Source organism: Entelurus aequoreus, linkage group LG03 (genome assembly GCF_033978785.1).
Source record: "Entelurus aequoreus isolate RoL-2023_Sb linkage group LG03, RoL_Eaeq_v1.1, whole genome shotgun sequence".
Taxonomy (NCBI): Eukaryota; Metazoa; Chordata; class Actinopteri; order Syngnathiformes; family Syngnathidae; genus Entelurus; species Entelurus aequoreus.
The window spans coordinates 72,071,650-72,090,604 of NC_084733.1; the positions used below are offsets into that span (position 1 = coordinate 72,071,650).

Below are 18,955 nucleotides of genomic sequence, written 5' to 3' on the forward strand. Positions count from 1 at the left end.
TTTAATAACTAGTTTTGACTTCCTGTTGAAAGTCCAGATTTTCTACCTAAAAAGGTTCAATGATGTCTTTTTGTTTGAGGGTGTTAGTTGCATCAAAGAACAAGAATGTCCCTGCGTTATTAAATGTGACTGACGATGTCCCTGTCTCCTGTTTAATTCCCCTTTGGTAACTTAAACACTTGCTTTTGAACTACAGGATGAATGACTCACCCCTGAGAGTCTCTTAAATGTTTCTTTTATGTGAAACCTCAGATCACAGTTGAAATACTCTTTGCAAGCCCGCATTGTCACTACCATTAACATATCACTCCTTTGTTGTTCTGAATGAAGTCTTTTGAGTTATACATTATCATAAGTGACAGCATAGTGACCCGCACATGTTTGCTCTCCAGTTCCTGATGCACCTTTTGGACTAGAAGGGGAGGCTGTAGCCTCCAATGGGATTCTGCTTTCTTGGTCCATGCCTCCTGGTACCAGCAACATTGATGAATATATCATCAGGTATCTTTATTTGGCATAATTACAGGGACAGTATTGATAGTGATACTTTTTATTTGAAACTTTGTGACTTTACTGATAATTTGTTAAGCAGTGGACTTTTTAATATTTGGACCCATCCACTCCAATAGATTGTTGTGTGCTACGGATGAACAGTAAACTTTTGTCTTGACTCTTGAAGGTACAAGGAAGTGTGTCCTTATCCGGATCCCAACTTTACCCAGGTGACCAAGTTTCTGGAGGTACCCGAGACTTTGCTCAATGACTTCACATCAGGCTCCACATACATCATTCAGGTACCTAAACTTATGTCTACCACCACTATTAATTGTACTTTTCCACATATAATCATCATGCGCATGACTCCCCTGACATTCTATTGTAATACTCCTATGCCAGGGGTCAGAAATCCAAAATGTTGAAAGAGCCATATTGGACCAAAAGTACAAAAAAACAAATCTGTCTAGAGCCGCAAAAAATTACAAGCCTTATATACGTGTTATAATGAAGGCAACACATGATGTAAGTGTATATATTAGTTATATTAGCCTACTATCAAAATGAATTTAAAAGTCTTATATAATTGTTATAATGAAGGCAACACATGATGTGTCTATATTAACTATATTAGCCTACTATCAAAATTACTTTAAAAGTCTTATATAAGTGTTATAATGAAGGCAACACATGATGTAAATGTCTATATTAGCTATATTAGCCTACTATAAAAATAACTTTAAAAGTCGTATATAAGTGTTATAATGAAGGCAACACATGATGTGTCTATATTAATTATATTAGCCTACTATCAAAAGGACTTTGTGTCGCAGGCTCACGCAAATCTTCTTTGTCAGAAATGTTAAAAAATGAATATTTATTCAACACATTATTACAACATTGGAAAACATTAGTAGAACGGAGGCTTCTCAGGGGGTGACGTAACTCCTGGAAATTACTGGCTTAGAATGGTCAAAGGTATAGATGTGTGTGTCCAAGTTAAAGTAAACGGCAGGCTGGCTTCTTCTAATGTATTTATTATAATCTTTGCAAGCTTGGCAACGTTAGCTTTGGTCCGGAACAACATGGCACACAACTATCCGAAATGCAGCCAATATTACGTACAGATAATGTGTCATGAGACATGCAAATATAAATTAAATACACAGAGGACATAATTAAAGGAAATTAAATTATTTTAAATATACTTACAAACAAGGCATAATGATGCAATATGTACATACAGCTAGCCTAAATAGCACGTTAGCACCGATTGGCTTGCAGTCAGGGACGGCGTGGCGAAGTTGGTAGAGTAGCTGTGCCAGCAATCGGAGTGTTGCTGGTTACTGGGGTTCAATTCCCACCTTCTACCTTCCTAGTCACGTCCGTTGTGTCCTTGGGCAAGACACTTCACCCTTTGCCTCTGATGGCTGCTGGTAGCGCCTTGCATGGCAGCTCCCGCCATCAGTGTGTGAATGTGTGTGTGAATGGGTAAATGTGGAAATACTGTCAAACGCTTTGAGTACCTTGAAGGTAGAAAAGCGCTATACAAGTACAACCCATTTATCATTTATTTATCATTTATGCTGTGACCAAATATTACTGATTAGCACTCCACACAAGTCAATACTATCAACAAAGCTCACCTTTGTGCATTCACACACAGCATAAAACATTTGGTGGACAAAATGAGACAAAGAAGGAGTGGCATAACACCTCTTTCTGTGGCAGCGTCGGAAAAAGTTGTACATGTAAACAAACTGTTGCGTCACAGTCCACCCAACTATGGTGAGTTCAGGGACCGCTGAAATTAGTAGGACAAAACGGCGCTTGCCGTCTCATCAGTGAAGCATAAACACAAACACTTGTTGTTCCCTTTGAGTTTTTTTTTTTGCTCTTATGTGGGATCTGAGCTGGGGATGTCATTGTGGCTTGTGCAGCCCTTTGAGACACTTGTGATATAAGGGCTATATAAGTACATTTTGATGGATTGACTGATTGATATTAAACAGTGGGCTTTCTAGCAATTAGGAAAGTTGGTGTCATGTTTGTCCTCCTACAGAAACCATATTAAACTTTTTTTTATTTTTTCCTATCTTTTTCCATTTTCATACTTTTTTTTAAAAGCTCCAGGGAGCCACTAGGACGGCGCTAAAGAGCCGCATGCGCCTCTAGAACCGCAGGTTGCCGACCCCCGTCCTATGTCAATTAAGCCAATCCAACCAATCACACAATCACAGCATGCATAGTACAGTGGAACCTCGAAAAGAAAGTACCTCTCGTTCAGCGGCACACACACGCAAACACCTCCTTTCTCTCTCCCTTGCCGATGTTAATGTGGGTGGATTTTAGTCTTTTTATTTTGTATTATTGTAGCAAGATGGTTGTTAAAGTTAAGGATTTATGTGATTTGTGATCATTTGTGAGGGCACCAAAGAGTCTTCTGCATGTGTGCGCGTGTTGGCAGGGCAACGCATACAGCACAGTTCAGCTTGTTAATAAAGTAAAAGTTGAGCCATCAATTCCTTGTTATGTTTGTTTGATATACAGTACTGAATAGCACTTTGTATTGTGTTCAAAGTGTACAAATCTTCACTAAAACATAGACTTTTGTCTAGGATGGAACCCATCATTCATATTGACATTGTTTCTTATTGAGAAATTTGCTTCACCATACAACCTTTTCGATTTGCAAACCCTGCTCAAGAACCAGTTAGGTTTGTAAATGAAGGTTCCACTGTACTTTATAGGTCGAAGAGCCATATTCACTCATTTAGGTCCAAATAGATGCTGCATCCCTCACTAAAAAGCTCTTAATCTGTCATGAAAGGTAATGATGCTAATGTAAACAAAAATAGTTATATAATATTATTGTGGAATAAAAATATGTTTGTCGTCATGATCATTTCTAAAATTCTAGTGATCTATTAAAAGGTAACTTCTCTTCCACAATTGCTGCCACTACTAATACTACTACTTCAGGTTGCAGCTATCGATTATTATAGTAACCGAGTAATCTGTCGATTAGTTTATTCTAATAACCGGAGAAAACACGCTTTGTAACCTTCTGTTTGTGTTTGTGTTTATTTAGAACATGTACACAATGTAACATCACATATTACACATTTAAATTTCTCATTACAACATGTCCGAAAAGAAGTTGGAAGAAGCAAAGCGTATTTAATCCTACCCCTTTTGACTTCAGAACAACTTCTAATACATGTATTCATTCCTTATTCTCAAATTGTAACATGGTTACAAAACAATGCATTCTAAGTACAATGATTCACATATGAGATTGATAACTAATTTAAATAAAGATCCATATGTTGATCAAACTTTTTATTCCTTGTACTTTGTAAACACTTGTAGTTTGAAAAGGCTTTAAACTGGATAATATAAGTACATTGTTTGACTTGTTTGCTTATTCCATTCCATAATTTAATTCCACATACTGATATACTAAAGGATTTAAGTGGTGTACGTGCATACACGTGTTTTAAGTTAGATGTTTCTCTAAAGTTATACTTCTCCTCTAAATGTTTGTTTCCCCTAACGTCCATTCCTGTTTTCTAATAAATGCACATAATCAACATTGAAATTGTTCTTTTAGCATATGTGCAATAATAGAAATAAAACAAAAACTGCTGCCACACACCCTAGGCCAAAGATCAATGATCGATTTTTTAATCGTATCAGCTGATCTGAGGCCGTATGTTTTGGACACTCGGGTGAAGAGAGGGGCGGAGCTGTCAACTGATCACCACCTGGTGGTGAGTTGGGTTAGATGGCGGGGGAAACCTCTGGACAGACCTGGCAAACCCAAGCGTGTAGTGCGGGTGAACTGGGAACGTTTGGAGGAGTCCTTTGTCCGGAAGGACTTCAACTCCCACCTCCGGCGGGACTTCTCTGCCATCCCTGTGGAGGTTGGGGACATTGAACAGGAATGGGCAGTGTTCAAAGCCTCTATTGCTAAAGCTGCAGCTGCGAGCTGTGGCCAGAAGGTCTTAGGTGCCTCAAGGGGCGGTAACCCTCGAACACCCTGGTGGACAGTGTGGTCAGGGAAGCCGTCCGACTGAAGAAGGAGTCCTACCGGGGTATGTTATCCCAGGGGACTCCGGAGGCAGTTGCAAGGTACCGACGGGCCCGAAGGGCAGCGGCCGTGGTTGTGGACGAGGCTAAGCAGAGGGTGTGGGAGCGGTTCGGGGAATCCATGGAGAAGGACTATCGGGCGGAACCAAAGCTGTTCTGGAAGACCATACGGCACCTCAGGAGGGGGAAGCAGGGAACCATCCAAGCTGTGTACGGCAAGGATGGGACTTTGCTGACTTCAAGTGAGGAAGTCGTAGGGCATTGGAAAGAGCACTTTGAGGAACTCCTGAACCCAAATACATCAGACACACCCTCCCTGATAGGAGCAGGGCCTGAGGATGATGGGGGGTCGACGTCGATCTCTCGGAGTGAAGTCACTGAGGTAGTTAGACAACTCCACAGTGGCAAAGCTCCGGGGGTTGACGAGATCCGTCCAGAAATGCTGAAGGCTCTGGGTGTTGATGGGCTGTCTTGGTTGATACGCCTTTTCAACATTGCGTGGAAGTCTGGGACAGTGCCGCAGGAGTGGCAGACTGGGGTGGTGGTTCCACTTTTCAAAAAGGGGGACCAGAGGGTGTGTGCTAATTACAGGGGTATCACACTACTCAGCCTCCCTGGGAAAGTTTACGCCTAGGTACTGGAAAGGAGGGTCCGGCCGATAGTCGAACCTCAGATTCAAGAGGAGCAATGTTGATTCCGTCCTGGTCGTGGAACAACTGACTAACTCTTTACTCTTGCGGGAATCCTGGAGAAGGCCTGGGAGTATGCCTATCCAGTCTACATGTGCTTTGTGGATTTGGAGAAGGCGTATGACCGGGTCCCCCGGGAGATCTTGTGGGAGGTGCTGAGGGAGTACGGAGTGAGAGGAACCCTGCTGAGGGCCATCCAATCTCTGTACAACCAAAGCGAGAGTTGTGTCCGGGTGCTTGGATGTAAGTCGGATCCGTTTCCAGTGGGGGTTGGTCTCCGCCAGGGCTGCGCTCTGTCACCTATCCTGTTTGTGATTTTCATGGACAGGATTTCTAGGCAGAGTCGTGGCCATGGCGGAGAGGGTATACGTCTCGGGGGGCTAAGGGTTGCGTCACTGCTGTTTGCAGATGATGTGGTCCTGATGGCACCTTCGGTTCGTGACCTTCAGCTCTCACTGGATCGGTTCGCAGCCGAGTGTTCGGCGGCTGGAATGAGGATCAGCATCTCCAAATCTGAGGCCATGGTTCTCAGCAGGAAACCGATGGTTTGTACAGTCCGGGTAGGGGACAGGACTCTGTTCCAGGTGGAGGAGTTTAAGTATCTCGGGGTCTTGTTCACGAGTGAGGGAAAGATGGAGAAGGAAATCAGCCGGAGAATCGGAGCAGCTGGGGCAGTATTGCAGTCTCTCTGCCGCACTGTTGTGACGAAACGAGAGCTGAGCCAGAAGGCAAAGCTCTCGGTCTACCGAGCTATCTACATTCCTACTCTCACCTATGGTCATGAAGTGTGGGTCATGACCGAAAGAATAAGATCGCGGATACAAGCGGCCGAAATGAGTTTTCTCAGAAGGGTGGCTGGCATCTCCCTTAGAGATAGGGTGAGAAGTTCAGTCACCCGAGAGAGACTCGGAGTAGAGCCGCAGCTCCTTCGCTTGGAAAGGAGCCAGCTTAGGTGGTTCGGGCATCTCGTGCGGATGCCGCACGTCCCACTGGGAGGAGGCCCCGCGGCAGGCCAAGGACCAGATGGGGGGATTACATCTCCTCTCTGGCCTGGGAACGCTTCGGGATTCCCCAGGAGGAAGTCGCAAATGTTGCTCTGGAGAGGGAAGTCTGGGGGTCTCTGCTGGAGCTGTTGTCCCCGCGACCAGATTCCGGATAAGCGGTTGAAGATGGATGGATGGATGGATGCTGCCACATGGACCACCCACCCTACCGCTCTCATGTAGAGCTCTATTGGGGCAGCCATGCAGAAACTTTGTACGCACATTTCAAGTTTCAGGCACTCCCATGAGATCCGGATATTATAAATCTTTATTCCTTTCACTCATTATACAATTAATCAAAGCATCAGGATATAAATGGAAGCGTTTTCATAATTGAATTAATCGATTTAATAGATCAGTCGCTGCAGCGCTACTACTGCTGCTATTAATGGGAATAATAACAATATTCATAATTCATGTCCACTTTAAGCAGTGCCCCCAAACAGTGGAGTGTTTGGTTCCTTGCTCAACTGCAGTGCTTCAGTGCAATATATCTGTGAAACAGACATTATTTCCATATATTAAACTTTTGTTTTTGTAATGTCTAAGTCAAGTCCTTTCAGCAGTACAGTGGGCTCTTGATCGGGCTTAATGGCGGTAATTGATCCCAAATGCATTATTAATCAGGTAAACAGATCTATGGTTCGGCCGAGGCTCTTTTCACTGTCTGTTGCGATGAATATATGCGATCGTGCTTCGGAGCTCCTAGAATTCATTAGTCCACACTGACCTTTGTATAAAAGACTGTGATTTTGTGATTGTATGTCCACCTGCTGTATTTGTGAGTTGGTCAAATAACCACATTTGACTAGATCTAAGCATTATAACTGATTAATTAATGTTATTATTGCACAATAACAATGTACCTTTTAAACAGTTTTAATGTAAAACACAATTGTATACGGGATATATAAGTAAGGGGTCCAGGCTCTGTCTCTCTGTCAGTTTGGGGGTCTTTGGCCTGGAAAACGTTGAAGACCCCTGATTAAAAATAAAACACAAAATACTTCATTTTTGTCCTAAAGTAGCTCTAATAGTTACTGTATAAAACTAAACTAAACTAGAAAGAAATGCATACTGAAATACAAAATGCAAATTAACAAAAAAATTTTGAGTTGTGGATTCCAACATTTTATTAATGTTCTGGTTACGCAAGTTTATTCCCTTTTATTCCTCTGCGATTTTTAATTTTGTAAAAGTAGCTCTTAGAAGAAAACAAAAGGTTGGAGACCCCTGGTGTACTGTACATGTACATGTAAAAAACGCATAAAAGTGAACAATGGCGCTTTTTGAAGACCGGAGACAAGCGGGGGCAAACACAGCTCCTTTGCATTAGCATTTAGCTACATACACACAGACGGCGTGTTCCCTGTAAGACTCGGTAAAAACATTTTGACCAACACACTTACAATTACTAATATGCTCCAAGACTTATTTAAAAGTGTTGAACAATAGCATGATATGGCATTTAATAAACATGCTCTAATTTGAATCATCCTAATATTACTGTGCACTTGTATGGTTAGATATATGTCATAATAAAGTACTGTCTTTCTGTCTTTAGGTGGCAGCCTCTTCTCCAGCAGGTATTGGACCATTCAGTAAAGATGTCTACGTAAAGACCGCAGAGTCCCGTAGGTATCCACGCAAATACACTCACTAAAAATGTTGGTTGAATATATTGTTGTACAGCTATGTGTGTGTGTGTGTGTGTGTGTGTGTGTGTGTGTGTGTGTGTGTGTGTGTGTGTGTGTGTGTGTGTGTGTGTGTGTGTGTGTGTGTGTGTGTGTGTGTGTGTGTGTGTGTGTGTGTGTGTGTGTTTTGTGCAGCTCCCGGTTTGGTGACCAACTTAACGGCCTTTGCCCAGAATCACACCTTCGTTTTGGTCACTTGGTTCCTGCCGCATCGCATTAATGGCCTCATCACAAAGTTTTCCGTCAAGGCCAAGCACGCTCGCACGGGACAGACGGTCCGCAACCTTGAGGTCAATGCAGAAGACATCATGACCGGAGCACTGCCTCACTGCAACGTACGGCCTTTAAACCTCACCTCCTATTGAGATTGATGACGAAATTATTAAGAGCGTCAATATTGTTTAGGATGCTGCGGACATTCTGTCCCGGGCGACCACCAGCCCCTTGGAAATGACAGCGTCGTCGTCTTCGCCTCACACCCTCACCGCCGTGCCCCCTGCAGCCGCTTGGAGCTTCCCCATATCGGTGGGAGTCGATCAGCTTCGACCTTACACCGCTTATCTCTTTGAGGTGTCTGCATTCACGTCAGACGGAGAAGGACAGATTGCATCCACCATGGTCCGCATGCCGGAGTCAGGTGTGAGGGAAAGAGGGTTTTTGTCATGTTTTATTCATAGATTACAAGGTTTCTAGATATATTATATACTCAAGGCTTAGGGGCCAAACCTGGCCCGCCACATAAATTAATGTGCCCCACCACATCATTCCAATGTGACTGCCTTCACCTAAGGGGGGCCCCTGGGGCTAAACTCAACACACACACACATTCCGCTGCTGCCCCCACCATTAAAATACATTTTGTAAAAAAAAAAAAAAAATCATGATTTAACAAACAGAACAGCAACAATGCACGTCTGACAGTGGGATTTTAGCTCAGTGGTCAGCATTCTCACCTTTCACACCGGCGACCTCTGTTCGCGCCACGCTCGGCGCAGTGGGAAAAAACAAGGTAGCCGAGAGAGAGAGAGTACTAACCTGACTCTTGCCAGATCCTTGTAGTTCGCTGAGCTCCACACAAGGGTCTGGGCTCGAGGGCAATGCAAACTCCTTCAAGATAGCAAAAAATAGTGAACCAATCAGGATCGCCGGGCGGGATTTCATAGATGTGACGTAGCGCCGAAGCGACTGTTTGATTCAAACAACAATGGCGGCACGCAGCGAGGAGTCGTGTGCTGACATTGATTCTGCTATTGCAACTGTTTTGGCGGCTCTATCGAATATTATTTCTTTAAAAGATGAACAGAGAACTTTTCGCTCTGTCGTTGTCCAATATGTCGGCTGTTCTGTTTTGGATTTCCCAGCGTCGCTCTCATCAGCGTCACGGGTTGATTTCCATGTGAGTGGTTGAAGTAGCACGTCATTCAAGATAACGGACAAGTGGTTTATCCAATCACATACAATGATTTTTTTTACAAGGCCCCGCCTTCTGAAATACATCTCCTATTGAGAAGTCCCAGATCCTTGTGTGGAGCTCAGCCAACTACAAGGATCTGGCGAGAGTCAGGTTAAGAGAGTACACAAATGCTACACAAACCTGAACTGTCTGTGATTGACAGCTATAAACACCAATGATTGCATTCCGACGTCAAAATCGGCGGGCACTGATTTGGTGGGGGCCCCAGGGTTGGCCCTTGCATTAAGCCGCCACATTATTTTATGTGGCCTGCTATATAATTTTATTGTAGTACGTAACTGTCTTTTATAGTGGACAGCTACTTCAATTTATTTGTGGACCACCACTTCATATATTGGACTGCCACTTAATTTTAATGCGGCGGACCACGTTATTTTATGTGGTACGCTGCATTAGAATTCTAAAGTGGCCAGCCAAACCTTTTTATTGTGGCCCATCACTTCATATTACTGTATGTGGTCCAGTGGCCCATCACTTCATATTACTGTATGTGGTCCAACACATAATTTTATGTGTTCCACCACATTAAATTCTAACTTGTCCCGCCACGTCATTTTATGTGGTCTGCCACATTGAAGAATTCTAACTTGTCCTGCCACGTCATTTTATGTGGGCCGCAACATTAGAATTCTAATGTAGCCCGCCACATCATTTTGTCGTGGCCCATCACTTCATTCTACTGTGAACCGCCATGCCATTTAATGTGGTCCACCACATTAAATTCTAACTTGTGCCGCAACGTCATTTTATGTGGTCTGCCACATTATAATTGTAATGTGGCCCATCACATAATTTTGCCATGGCCCATTACTTCATTTTATTGTGGACCACCACTTCATTTTATGTGGCACGCCATGTCATCTTATATGGTCCACCACATCAGTTTATGTGGTGCGCCACGTAATTTTTACGTAGACCGTCACTTTATTTTAATGTGGCACGCCACGTCATTTTACGTGGCCCGCCAAATCATTTATGTGGCCCGCCACATCATTGAAGTGGCTTGCGATAGATTGGAAATAACAAAAGCACTTCGTAGTCAAATGTATTGGTTCTTTCAATTTTGACAGTAAAATGTTGCACATGCTTATGTTCTACACTTTAATATTGACTGATCAAAAAATCAAGATGTTCCAAGCATTTTTTGGGTTATCAAAAATAAAAATGTTAATATCTGCTTGTCATCTTGACTTAAAACTTTAAGGCAAGCTATTCATCAGTCTGTTAGTAAAAAAATGTATAATTTAAAACAGTTGCCTTTGCAAATTGTGTAATAAGACTGTAATGTTTATATTCCTATATATTCACTGTTACATGTGGCCATGTGAGGGCAGCCATAATTGCAATGTGGCAACACACCTGTTCTCTACCCATGAAAAATGTCTGTGTGTATGTCCACTGCAGCCCCAGAAGATCCGCCGCAGAACTTCTCAATATTAAGCGTGACGTCTCGAATGTTATCTTTTTCCTGGAACTCTCCCGCCATTATCACAGGAAGGTTCACCTATGTGCTCTTCCTTCATGGCCCTACAGGTCAGTAGCTATTGACTCTGCATGCACACAAGACTAGATAGATGTGCAACACAATTTGACACAAAGTCTTATTGTGCGTAGGATATTTGTACGAGAACAGCACAACAGACATGACGTTCACGTTCACGGCTTTGACTCCCTACACTGAGTACACTGTTGCTGTTGGGGCCAAAGCGGCTGGAGAAGTGGGTCCAGTGGCTCAGGAGGATGTGATGACATCTGCTGAAGGTAAAATGCAGCAATTTATTGATTAAAAAAAAATTATAGTTTGAATAAACCTATAAAACCCAGTGGAAAATGTTCATAGATGACAGAAATTATAGTGGCTTGTCCCTATTAGGCAATCATGACTGAACAACAGGTGAGCAGGACTGACAAGAAAATTGCACTGCTATGCTCTATGAATCCTTATTAGGTCCAGCATTTCATGTCATTTTAAAATCAAAAGCAATCCTGCTAGGAATAACAACTGGTCCGATCTGGTCTTTGACCCTTACTACTCCAAGCAGGATAGCTACAGTAATTCATAATCAACAGTGTTCTAATTTAACACCTATGATCATTTGCAAAATATCTATAAAACTGGTAGAACGCTGACAAGGGGGTGGGAAAAAGACATCAACATGACAATGTATCGCAATACTTTTTATAAAAATATAATACAGATTTTTAATAACACAATTTTCTTTGTAGTTACGTTTTTAGCCAATTTTAACAATTTTAAATTAATTTTAATTTTAACCAAGTTCAACTTCGGAACTTCCGTTCCTTAAAGTGTCACTGCAGGAATATCTCGCTGCAAAGCGGCACAAAAAGCAACACAAGAATATGACAGTTAAAAAGTACTTGATCCTCTTTCTCATAGAATAGCAGTAAATGATAATTTAACTGTCATTGTTTTTCGACTCAGTTTGTTCAATAATTTATTATACACACAGTAGTACCTCAACTTACGAGTTTAATTGGTTCTGTGACGGAGCTCTTAACTCAAAACACTTGTATCTCAAATCAACATCTCCAAGTGAAATTAATTGAAATCAATTGATGCTTCTCACCCCAACACAAGACAATGTTTACAGGTAGCATGCCTTTTAAAAAGTAACATTAACTTTTAGATAAGAAATATTGCATACAAACAATACAATATATTGTACTACTAACAACTAAAGTAGTTTTATTTTAACAGGTAACATGCCTTTTAAAAAGAGAAATTAACTTGTAGATAGGAAATATTGCATAAAAACAATACAATAGAATGTACTGCTAACAACTAAAGTAGTTTTCACCGGTAATATGCCTTTTAAAAAGAAAAAATAACTTTTAGATAAGAAATATTGCATAAAAACAATACAATAGAATGTACTACTAGCAACTAAAGTAGTTTTATTTTTACAGGTAACATGCCTTTTAGAAAGAAAAATGAACTTTTAGATAAGAAATATTGCATAAAAACAATACAGAAGAATGTACTACTAACAACTATAGTAATTTTATTTCAAAAGGTAACATGCCTTTCAAAAAGAAAAATAACTTTTAGATAAGAAATATTGCATACAATCAATGCAATAGAATATACTACTAACAACTAAATTAGTTTTATTTTAAAAGGTAACATGCCTTTTAAAAAGAAAAAGTAACTTTTAGATAAGAAATATGGCATAAAAACAATACAATAGAATGTACTACTAACAACGTATTTTACAGGTAACATGCCTTTTAAAAAGAAAAAATAACTTTTAGATAAGAAATATTGCATAAAAACAATACAATATAATGTACTACTAACAGCTAAAGTAGTTTTATTTTAACAGGTAACATGCCTTTTAAAAAGTAAAATTAATTTTTAGATAAGAAATATTGCATACAAACTATACAATAGAATGTACTACTAACAACTAAAGTAGTTTTATTTTAACAGGTAACATGCCTTTTAAAAATAAAAATTAACTCTTAGATAAGAAATATTGCATACAAAATTAAATAAACTGTACTACTTACAACTATAGTAGTTTATGAAGTAAAGTAATAATAATCTACGTTATCTTCTACGTTATCCCCTTCTTGCTGCTTCTCCGTCAAACACAGCATCAGCAGCTTTTCCATAATTTCATGAACAAATGTCAGCCGTTTAGATTTTCTTTAAACATTCATGTTCCTGCTTCAGTATGGTGCAGACTAGCAGTGATAAGCTTGAATGGCTTCGCCGACTTGGCGACACGCTCTGTCATATTTTTGATTTCTTTCATTAATTTAATTAATTTCATCTGCTTCTTTTTCTCAGCAAGGTCCCTCACACTCATTTTCTTTCTTCTCTTGTTTGGAAAACAACGTTATGTTGATCTCTCGCTATATGCTTTAAAGCATAAAAAAATGCCGAAAGACAATGCTTATCTCAAAACAGACTTAAACTGTGGCGTTCTTAAAGGGGAACTGCACTTTTTTTTTATTTTGCCTATCATTCATAATCCCTACAATATGTGAGATAAGAACACATACAGTCGCGATCAAAAGTTTACATACACTTGTAAGGAACATAATGTCATGGCTGTCCTGAGTTTCCAATCATTTCTACAACTCTTATTTTTTTGTGATAGAGTGATTGGAGCACATACTTGTTGGTCACAAAAAACATTCATGAAGTTTGGTTCTTTTATGAATTTATTATGGGTCTACTGAAAATGTGACCAAATCTACTGGGTCAAAAGTATACATACAGCAATGTTAATATTTGGTTACATGTCCCTTGGCAAGTTTCACTGCAATAAGGCGCTTTTGGTAGCCATCTACAAGCTTCTGGCAAGCTTCTGGTTGACATTTTGACCACTCTTCTTGACAAAATTGGTGCAGTTCAGCTAAATTTGTTGGTTTTCTGACATGGACTTGTTTCTTCAGCATTGTCCACACGCTTATGTCAGGACTTTGGGAAGGCCATGCTAAAACCTTAATTCTAGCCTGATTTAGCCATTCCTTTACCACTTTTGACGTGTGTTTGGGGTCATTGTCCTGTTGGAACACCCAAATGCGCCCAAGACCCAACCTTATTTTTTTAGTGATAAGAGTGATTGGACCACATACTTGTTGGGTACCAAAAAACATTCATGAAGTTTGGTTCTTATATTAATTTATAATGGGTCTACTGAAAATGTGACCAAATCTGCTGAGTCCAAAGTATACATACAGAAATGTTAATATTTGGTTACATGTCCTTTGGCAAGTTTCACTGTAATAAGGAGCTTTTGGTTGAAAATAGCTTGTAGTTTAATTTTTGACCACTCTTGACAAAATTGGTGCAGTTAAGCTAAATGTGTTGGTTTTCTGACATGGATTTGTAGAAAGTATTGGAAACTCAAGACAGCCATGACATTATGTTCTTTACAAGTGGATGTAAACTTTTGATCGTGACTGTATGTCTTGCTCTTTTTTATGAATTCTAAATCGTAAATAAATGCTACCAAAAATCATCTAACAATGCAGGTAATAGGGTTTTGATCTATTTTGCCTGTAAAGCGTTCTAAAAAAATACAATTTATATACATTTTTCCCAGTATATATGGAATTTAGTAACCGTCACATTCATGACAACATGTAATATTTACGTATTTTTGTCATTTAAAGCATTGCAAGCAATTTTTTGGGGGGTGCATTGATTTCATGGAGCGCTTCGCAATGTTCGCTATTTCCATCAACAACTACTACCACTAATCATAACAGACTTGATGAGAGCCAACAATGATGATTGTGGGACAAATGATGATCCAGAACCTTATATATTTGAGTCCGACCATACGAAGGTTGAGCAACTCACTTACTGTACAATGTCTGCTCTCACTATGATGCTGACTGACAGATGTTTATATACTGTATTTCAGCACATGACTTGTGTTCTTAGTTTGTATGATGAATTTATCATAATCCTCACTCAGGTATAGCCAACTAGCATCTTTCTAGAAAGAGTCTTTCTAGCGATGTCTTTGGTTCTAAGTTTATTTTTAAAGTTGACCAACTTCTCATCTTATAGCTACAACCTTTTATAATACAAGTTTGAGGCATGATTTTTGATGTAGCATTAACGTTTACCAGCTCGGCATGTCCATAACTACAGTAGTTAGTTAGCTCTGTGATCAAGGCACTGTGTTCCTAAAAGTAGTTCCTCTTATATTATTAGATGTGTTTTTAGAGGGCTTTATAGGCGGAACAGATGATTCCCGTTAGCTACATTTTAGCCATCCAGTACGAGCCGTACTGTATTTTTCAATTTGGACTGTACGAAACAGAGGAAAACATATGTGTTCTTGTCATTATAGGCAAAATAAAATTTTAAAAAAAGTGCAGTTCCCTTTTAAGTTGTACAATTTGTATTTAAACTGCATTTTACATTTATGAGTCAACTATTGTATGTGAAATATCACGATGCTGTATTCTACAGTGACACAAGTATGTTGATAAAATATGTCATTATATTATATGTGACCTTTGACTCCCACAGTTTCAAGCAATTGATTGATTTGATTCAAAATCAAAAGGGTCCTTACGGCAACATGTCCCCTGAAGAAGATTGGTTGAAACAGGCTCTAATTTTAATTCAAATATCATTCCGAATCAAATCAAATCGTTACTAGACAACAAATACTCTTTTTTGACAGAGAAGTCAAAAAAGAATAAATGTTCTTAATTTGCTATTGAGTGAACTCCTAACAGCTTCTTGACAAAATGTAATAGTGCTCAGTTTTTTATGAGTGTGCGTCAAACATGAGCTGTGTTTGTTGTGTTTGCTGGTGTAGCACCCAGTGCAGTTCAAAACCTGAAGGCGGTAGCAGAGGATGCCGTTTCAATCCGTGTGACTTGGGGACGTCCAGCCCAGCCAAACGGTGCTATCACCCAGTACAGACTCTGGGTCCTGCTGAATGACACTCTGTTGCATGACATCACTCTTTTAGCAGAACTGGTAATTAGCTTTTTTGAAATCATTTCAGCATGTTTTGGACTGTGTAGTATACCGTTCCATATACTTCCACCTGTAGACCTTCCGTTTTCCGCTCACAGAATACAACTGGTTCTCACGAAGGCGAGACGCTCGTTGTTGATCAGCATGCCAGTCCAGGGCGACGTAGGAGAAATGCTGAACTCAGTTTGACCGTCGCCGCTGTTGATTTTGACCCCACGCAGTCAACCATCGTGACCTCGCCCAGTCTCTTCGTCTCTCCACTCACAAGCACAGAGAAAGGCATTAACGATGCTGACGAGGGCTTCAGCCTCTCTTTAACCGCTACGCTCACTAAGACGCCCGGCAACACTTACCTTTCCGCGTCACCTGCCATTTCCCCTACGCCTGGGTCGCCTGTTACGCTTCCACCATGGCTGACAAAGCAACCTGAAGACGTGACCTCGGAGTCAGCTCACCTGGCTCTCACGCCAGGCCAGAACCGCTTTTCCACTCGCCATGCATCCATTACGGCACATTTATTGTCACAAAACACGGCGGGTTCTGGAACCACAGGTACTTCCTGCAGCTTCTTTTTTGCCTTTACACGTACAGTTTGATGACCACCCAGTTTGTTGATGAATAATTGTATGTGAAGGGGTGTCAAACTGGTTTTCCTTAAGGGCCACATTGCAGTTATGTTTGACTTCTAACAGTGAATGAGATTACATCATTTCCTATGTATTTGATTAATATTTTTTTTACATACAATGTAAAAAAAAAATCTGTAGATTTTACAGTGAAAACTCAAAGTTCAGTCACAATAAATACTTAAAATTACTTTACTTACTTTTAATTACTGTAAATATTACGTTGTTGTTTTTTCCAGTAAATAGAAATCTGCTTTTTTATGGTACACTGTAGATTTTACGGTGTATTACTTTAGATAGCAAAATTGTATCACATTTGTTTTACAGTAAAAAAATAGTCGAACCTCAGATTCAAGAGGAGCAATGTGGATTCCGTCCTGGTCGTGGAACAACTGACCAACTCTTTACTCTTGCGGGAATCCTGGAGAAGGCTTGGTAGTATGCCTATCCAGTCTACATGTGCTTTGTGGATTTGGAGAAGGCGTATGACCGGGTCCCCCGGGAGATCTTGTGGGAGGTGCTGAGGGAGTACGGAGTGGGGGGAACCCTGCTGAGGGCCATCCAATCTCTGTACAACCAAAACGAGTGTGTGTCCGGGTGCTTGGATGTAAGTCGGATCCGTTTCCAGTGGGGGTTGGTCTCCGCCAGGGCTGCGCTCTGTCACCTATCCTGTTTGTGATTTTCATGGACAGGATTTCTAGGCGGAGTCGTGGCCATGGCGGAGAGGGTATACGTCTCGGGGGGCTAAGGGTTGCGTCACTACTGTTTGCAGATGATGTGGTCCTGATGGCACCTTCGGTTTGTGATCTTCAGCTCTCACTGGATCGGTTCGCAGCCGAGTGTTCAGCGGCTGGAATGAAGATCAGCATCTCCAAATCTGAGGCCATGGTTCTCAGCAGGAAACCGATGGTTTGTACAGTCCGGGTAGGGGACGAGACCCTGTCCCAGGTGGAGGAGTTTAAGTATCTCGGGGTCTTGTTCACGAGTGAGGGAAAGATGGAGAAGGAAATCAGCCGGAGAATCGCAGCAGCTGGGGCAGTATTGCAGTCTCTCTGCCGCACTGTTGTGACGAAACGAGAGCTGTGTCAGAAGGCAAAGCTCTCGGTCTACCGAGCTATCTACATTCCTACTCTCACCTATGGTCATGAAGTGTGGGTAATGACCGAAAGAATAAGATCGCGGATACAAGCGGCCGAAATTAGTTTCCTCAGAAGGGTGGCTGGCATCTCCCTTAGAGATAGGGTAAGAAATTCAGTCACCCGAGAGAGACTCGGAGTAGAGCCGCAGCTCCTTCGCTTGGAAAGGAGCCAGCTTAGGTGGTTCGGGCATCTCGTGCGTCTCCCTAGGGAGGTCCTCGTTGCACGTCCCACTGGGAGGAGACCCCGCGGCAGGCCAAGGACCAGATGGGGGGATTACATCTCCTCTCTGGCCTGGGAACGCTTCGGGATTCCCCAGGAGGAAGTCGCAAATGTTGCTCTGGAGAGGGAAGTCTGGGGGTCTCTGCTGGAGCTGTTGTCCCCGCGACCAGATGGTCGTAAAAAGCGGTTGAAGATGGATGGATGGATGAAAAAACTGGCAACTCAGTTGCCAAAATGTTATCATCAAAAAACAGGACTGGTTTGTCCAATTACAGTAAAATGCTGTAAAAAACACTTAAAATTGTATAATTTTACCGTAAAGTCTGTCATTTTTACAGTGTACAGTTTGATGGATAACTTACTTTGAAATCATAAGTCAAGCAGATAAAAAGTATTTATTTCTATTTCAACAAAAAAAAAATGGTTTGAATATATGATAGCATATTTGTTGCATTATTTGATAACATTTAAGTTGACAAAATATGCGGATTGCATTGAGGACATTAATTTTTTTCTGTCAAAATGGAAAAAAAATACCTGAAAATGTTTAGTAAGAAAAGATGAAGTGCTTCATTGAAAAAATATTTCCATGGCCAAATATCAATCAATCAATCAATCAATCAATGTTTATTTATATAGCCCTAAATCACAAGTGTCTCAAAGGGCTGCACAAGCCACAACGACATCCGTGGTACAGAGCCCACGTAAAGGCAAGGAAAAACTCACCCTAGTGGGACGTCGATGTGAATGACTATGAGAAACCTTGGAGAGGACCGCATATGTGGGTAACCCCCCCACCACACCCCCTCTAGGGGAGACCGAAAGCATTGGATGTCAAGTGGGTCTGACATAATATTGTGAAAGTCCAGTCCATAGTGGATCCAACATATCAGTGAGAGTCCAGTCCATAGTGGGGCCAGCAGGAGACCATCCCGAGCGGAGACGGGTCAGCAGCGCAGAGATGTCCCCAACCGATGCACAGGCGAGCGGTCCACCTCGGGTCCCG

General features: G+C 41.3%; 1 protein-coding gene across 1 annotated transcript in view; it reads left to right on the plus strand.

Moving 5' to 3' along the window:
* Nucleotides 1-18,955, plus strand: part of ptprq (protein tyrosine phosphatase receptor type Q) — a 78,886-nt gene that overhangs the window by 5,662 nt on the left and 54,269 nt on the right. Inside the window, exons 3-11 of the mRNA XM_062040875.1 lie at nt 393-501; nt 680-794; nt 7,884-7,953; nt 8,149-8,348; nt 8,419-8,650; nt 10,892-11,020; nt 11,102-11,248; nt 15,802-15,965; nt 16,064-16,517. Of these exons, the coding sequence (XP_061896859.1) occupies nt 393-501; nt 680-794; nt 7,884-7,953; nt 8,149-8,348; nt 8,419-8,650; nt 10,892-11,020; nt 11,102-11,248; nt 15,802-15,965; nt 16,064-16,517 (1,620 nt within the window). The remainder of the gene's footprint in view (nt 1-392; nt 502-679; nt 795-7,883; nt 7,954-8,148; nt 8,349-8,418; nt 8,651-10,891; nt 11,021-11,101; nt 11,249-15,801; nt 15,966-16,063; nt 16,518-18,955) is intronic.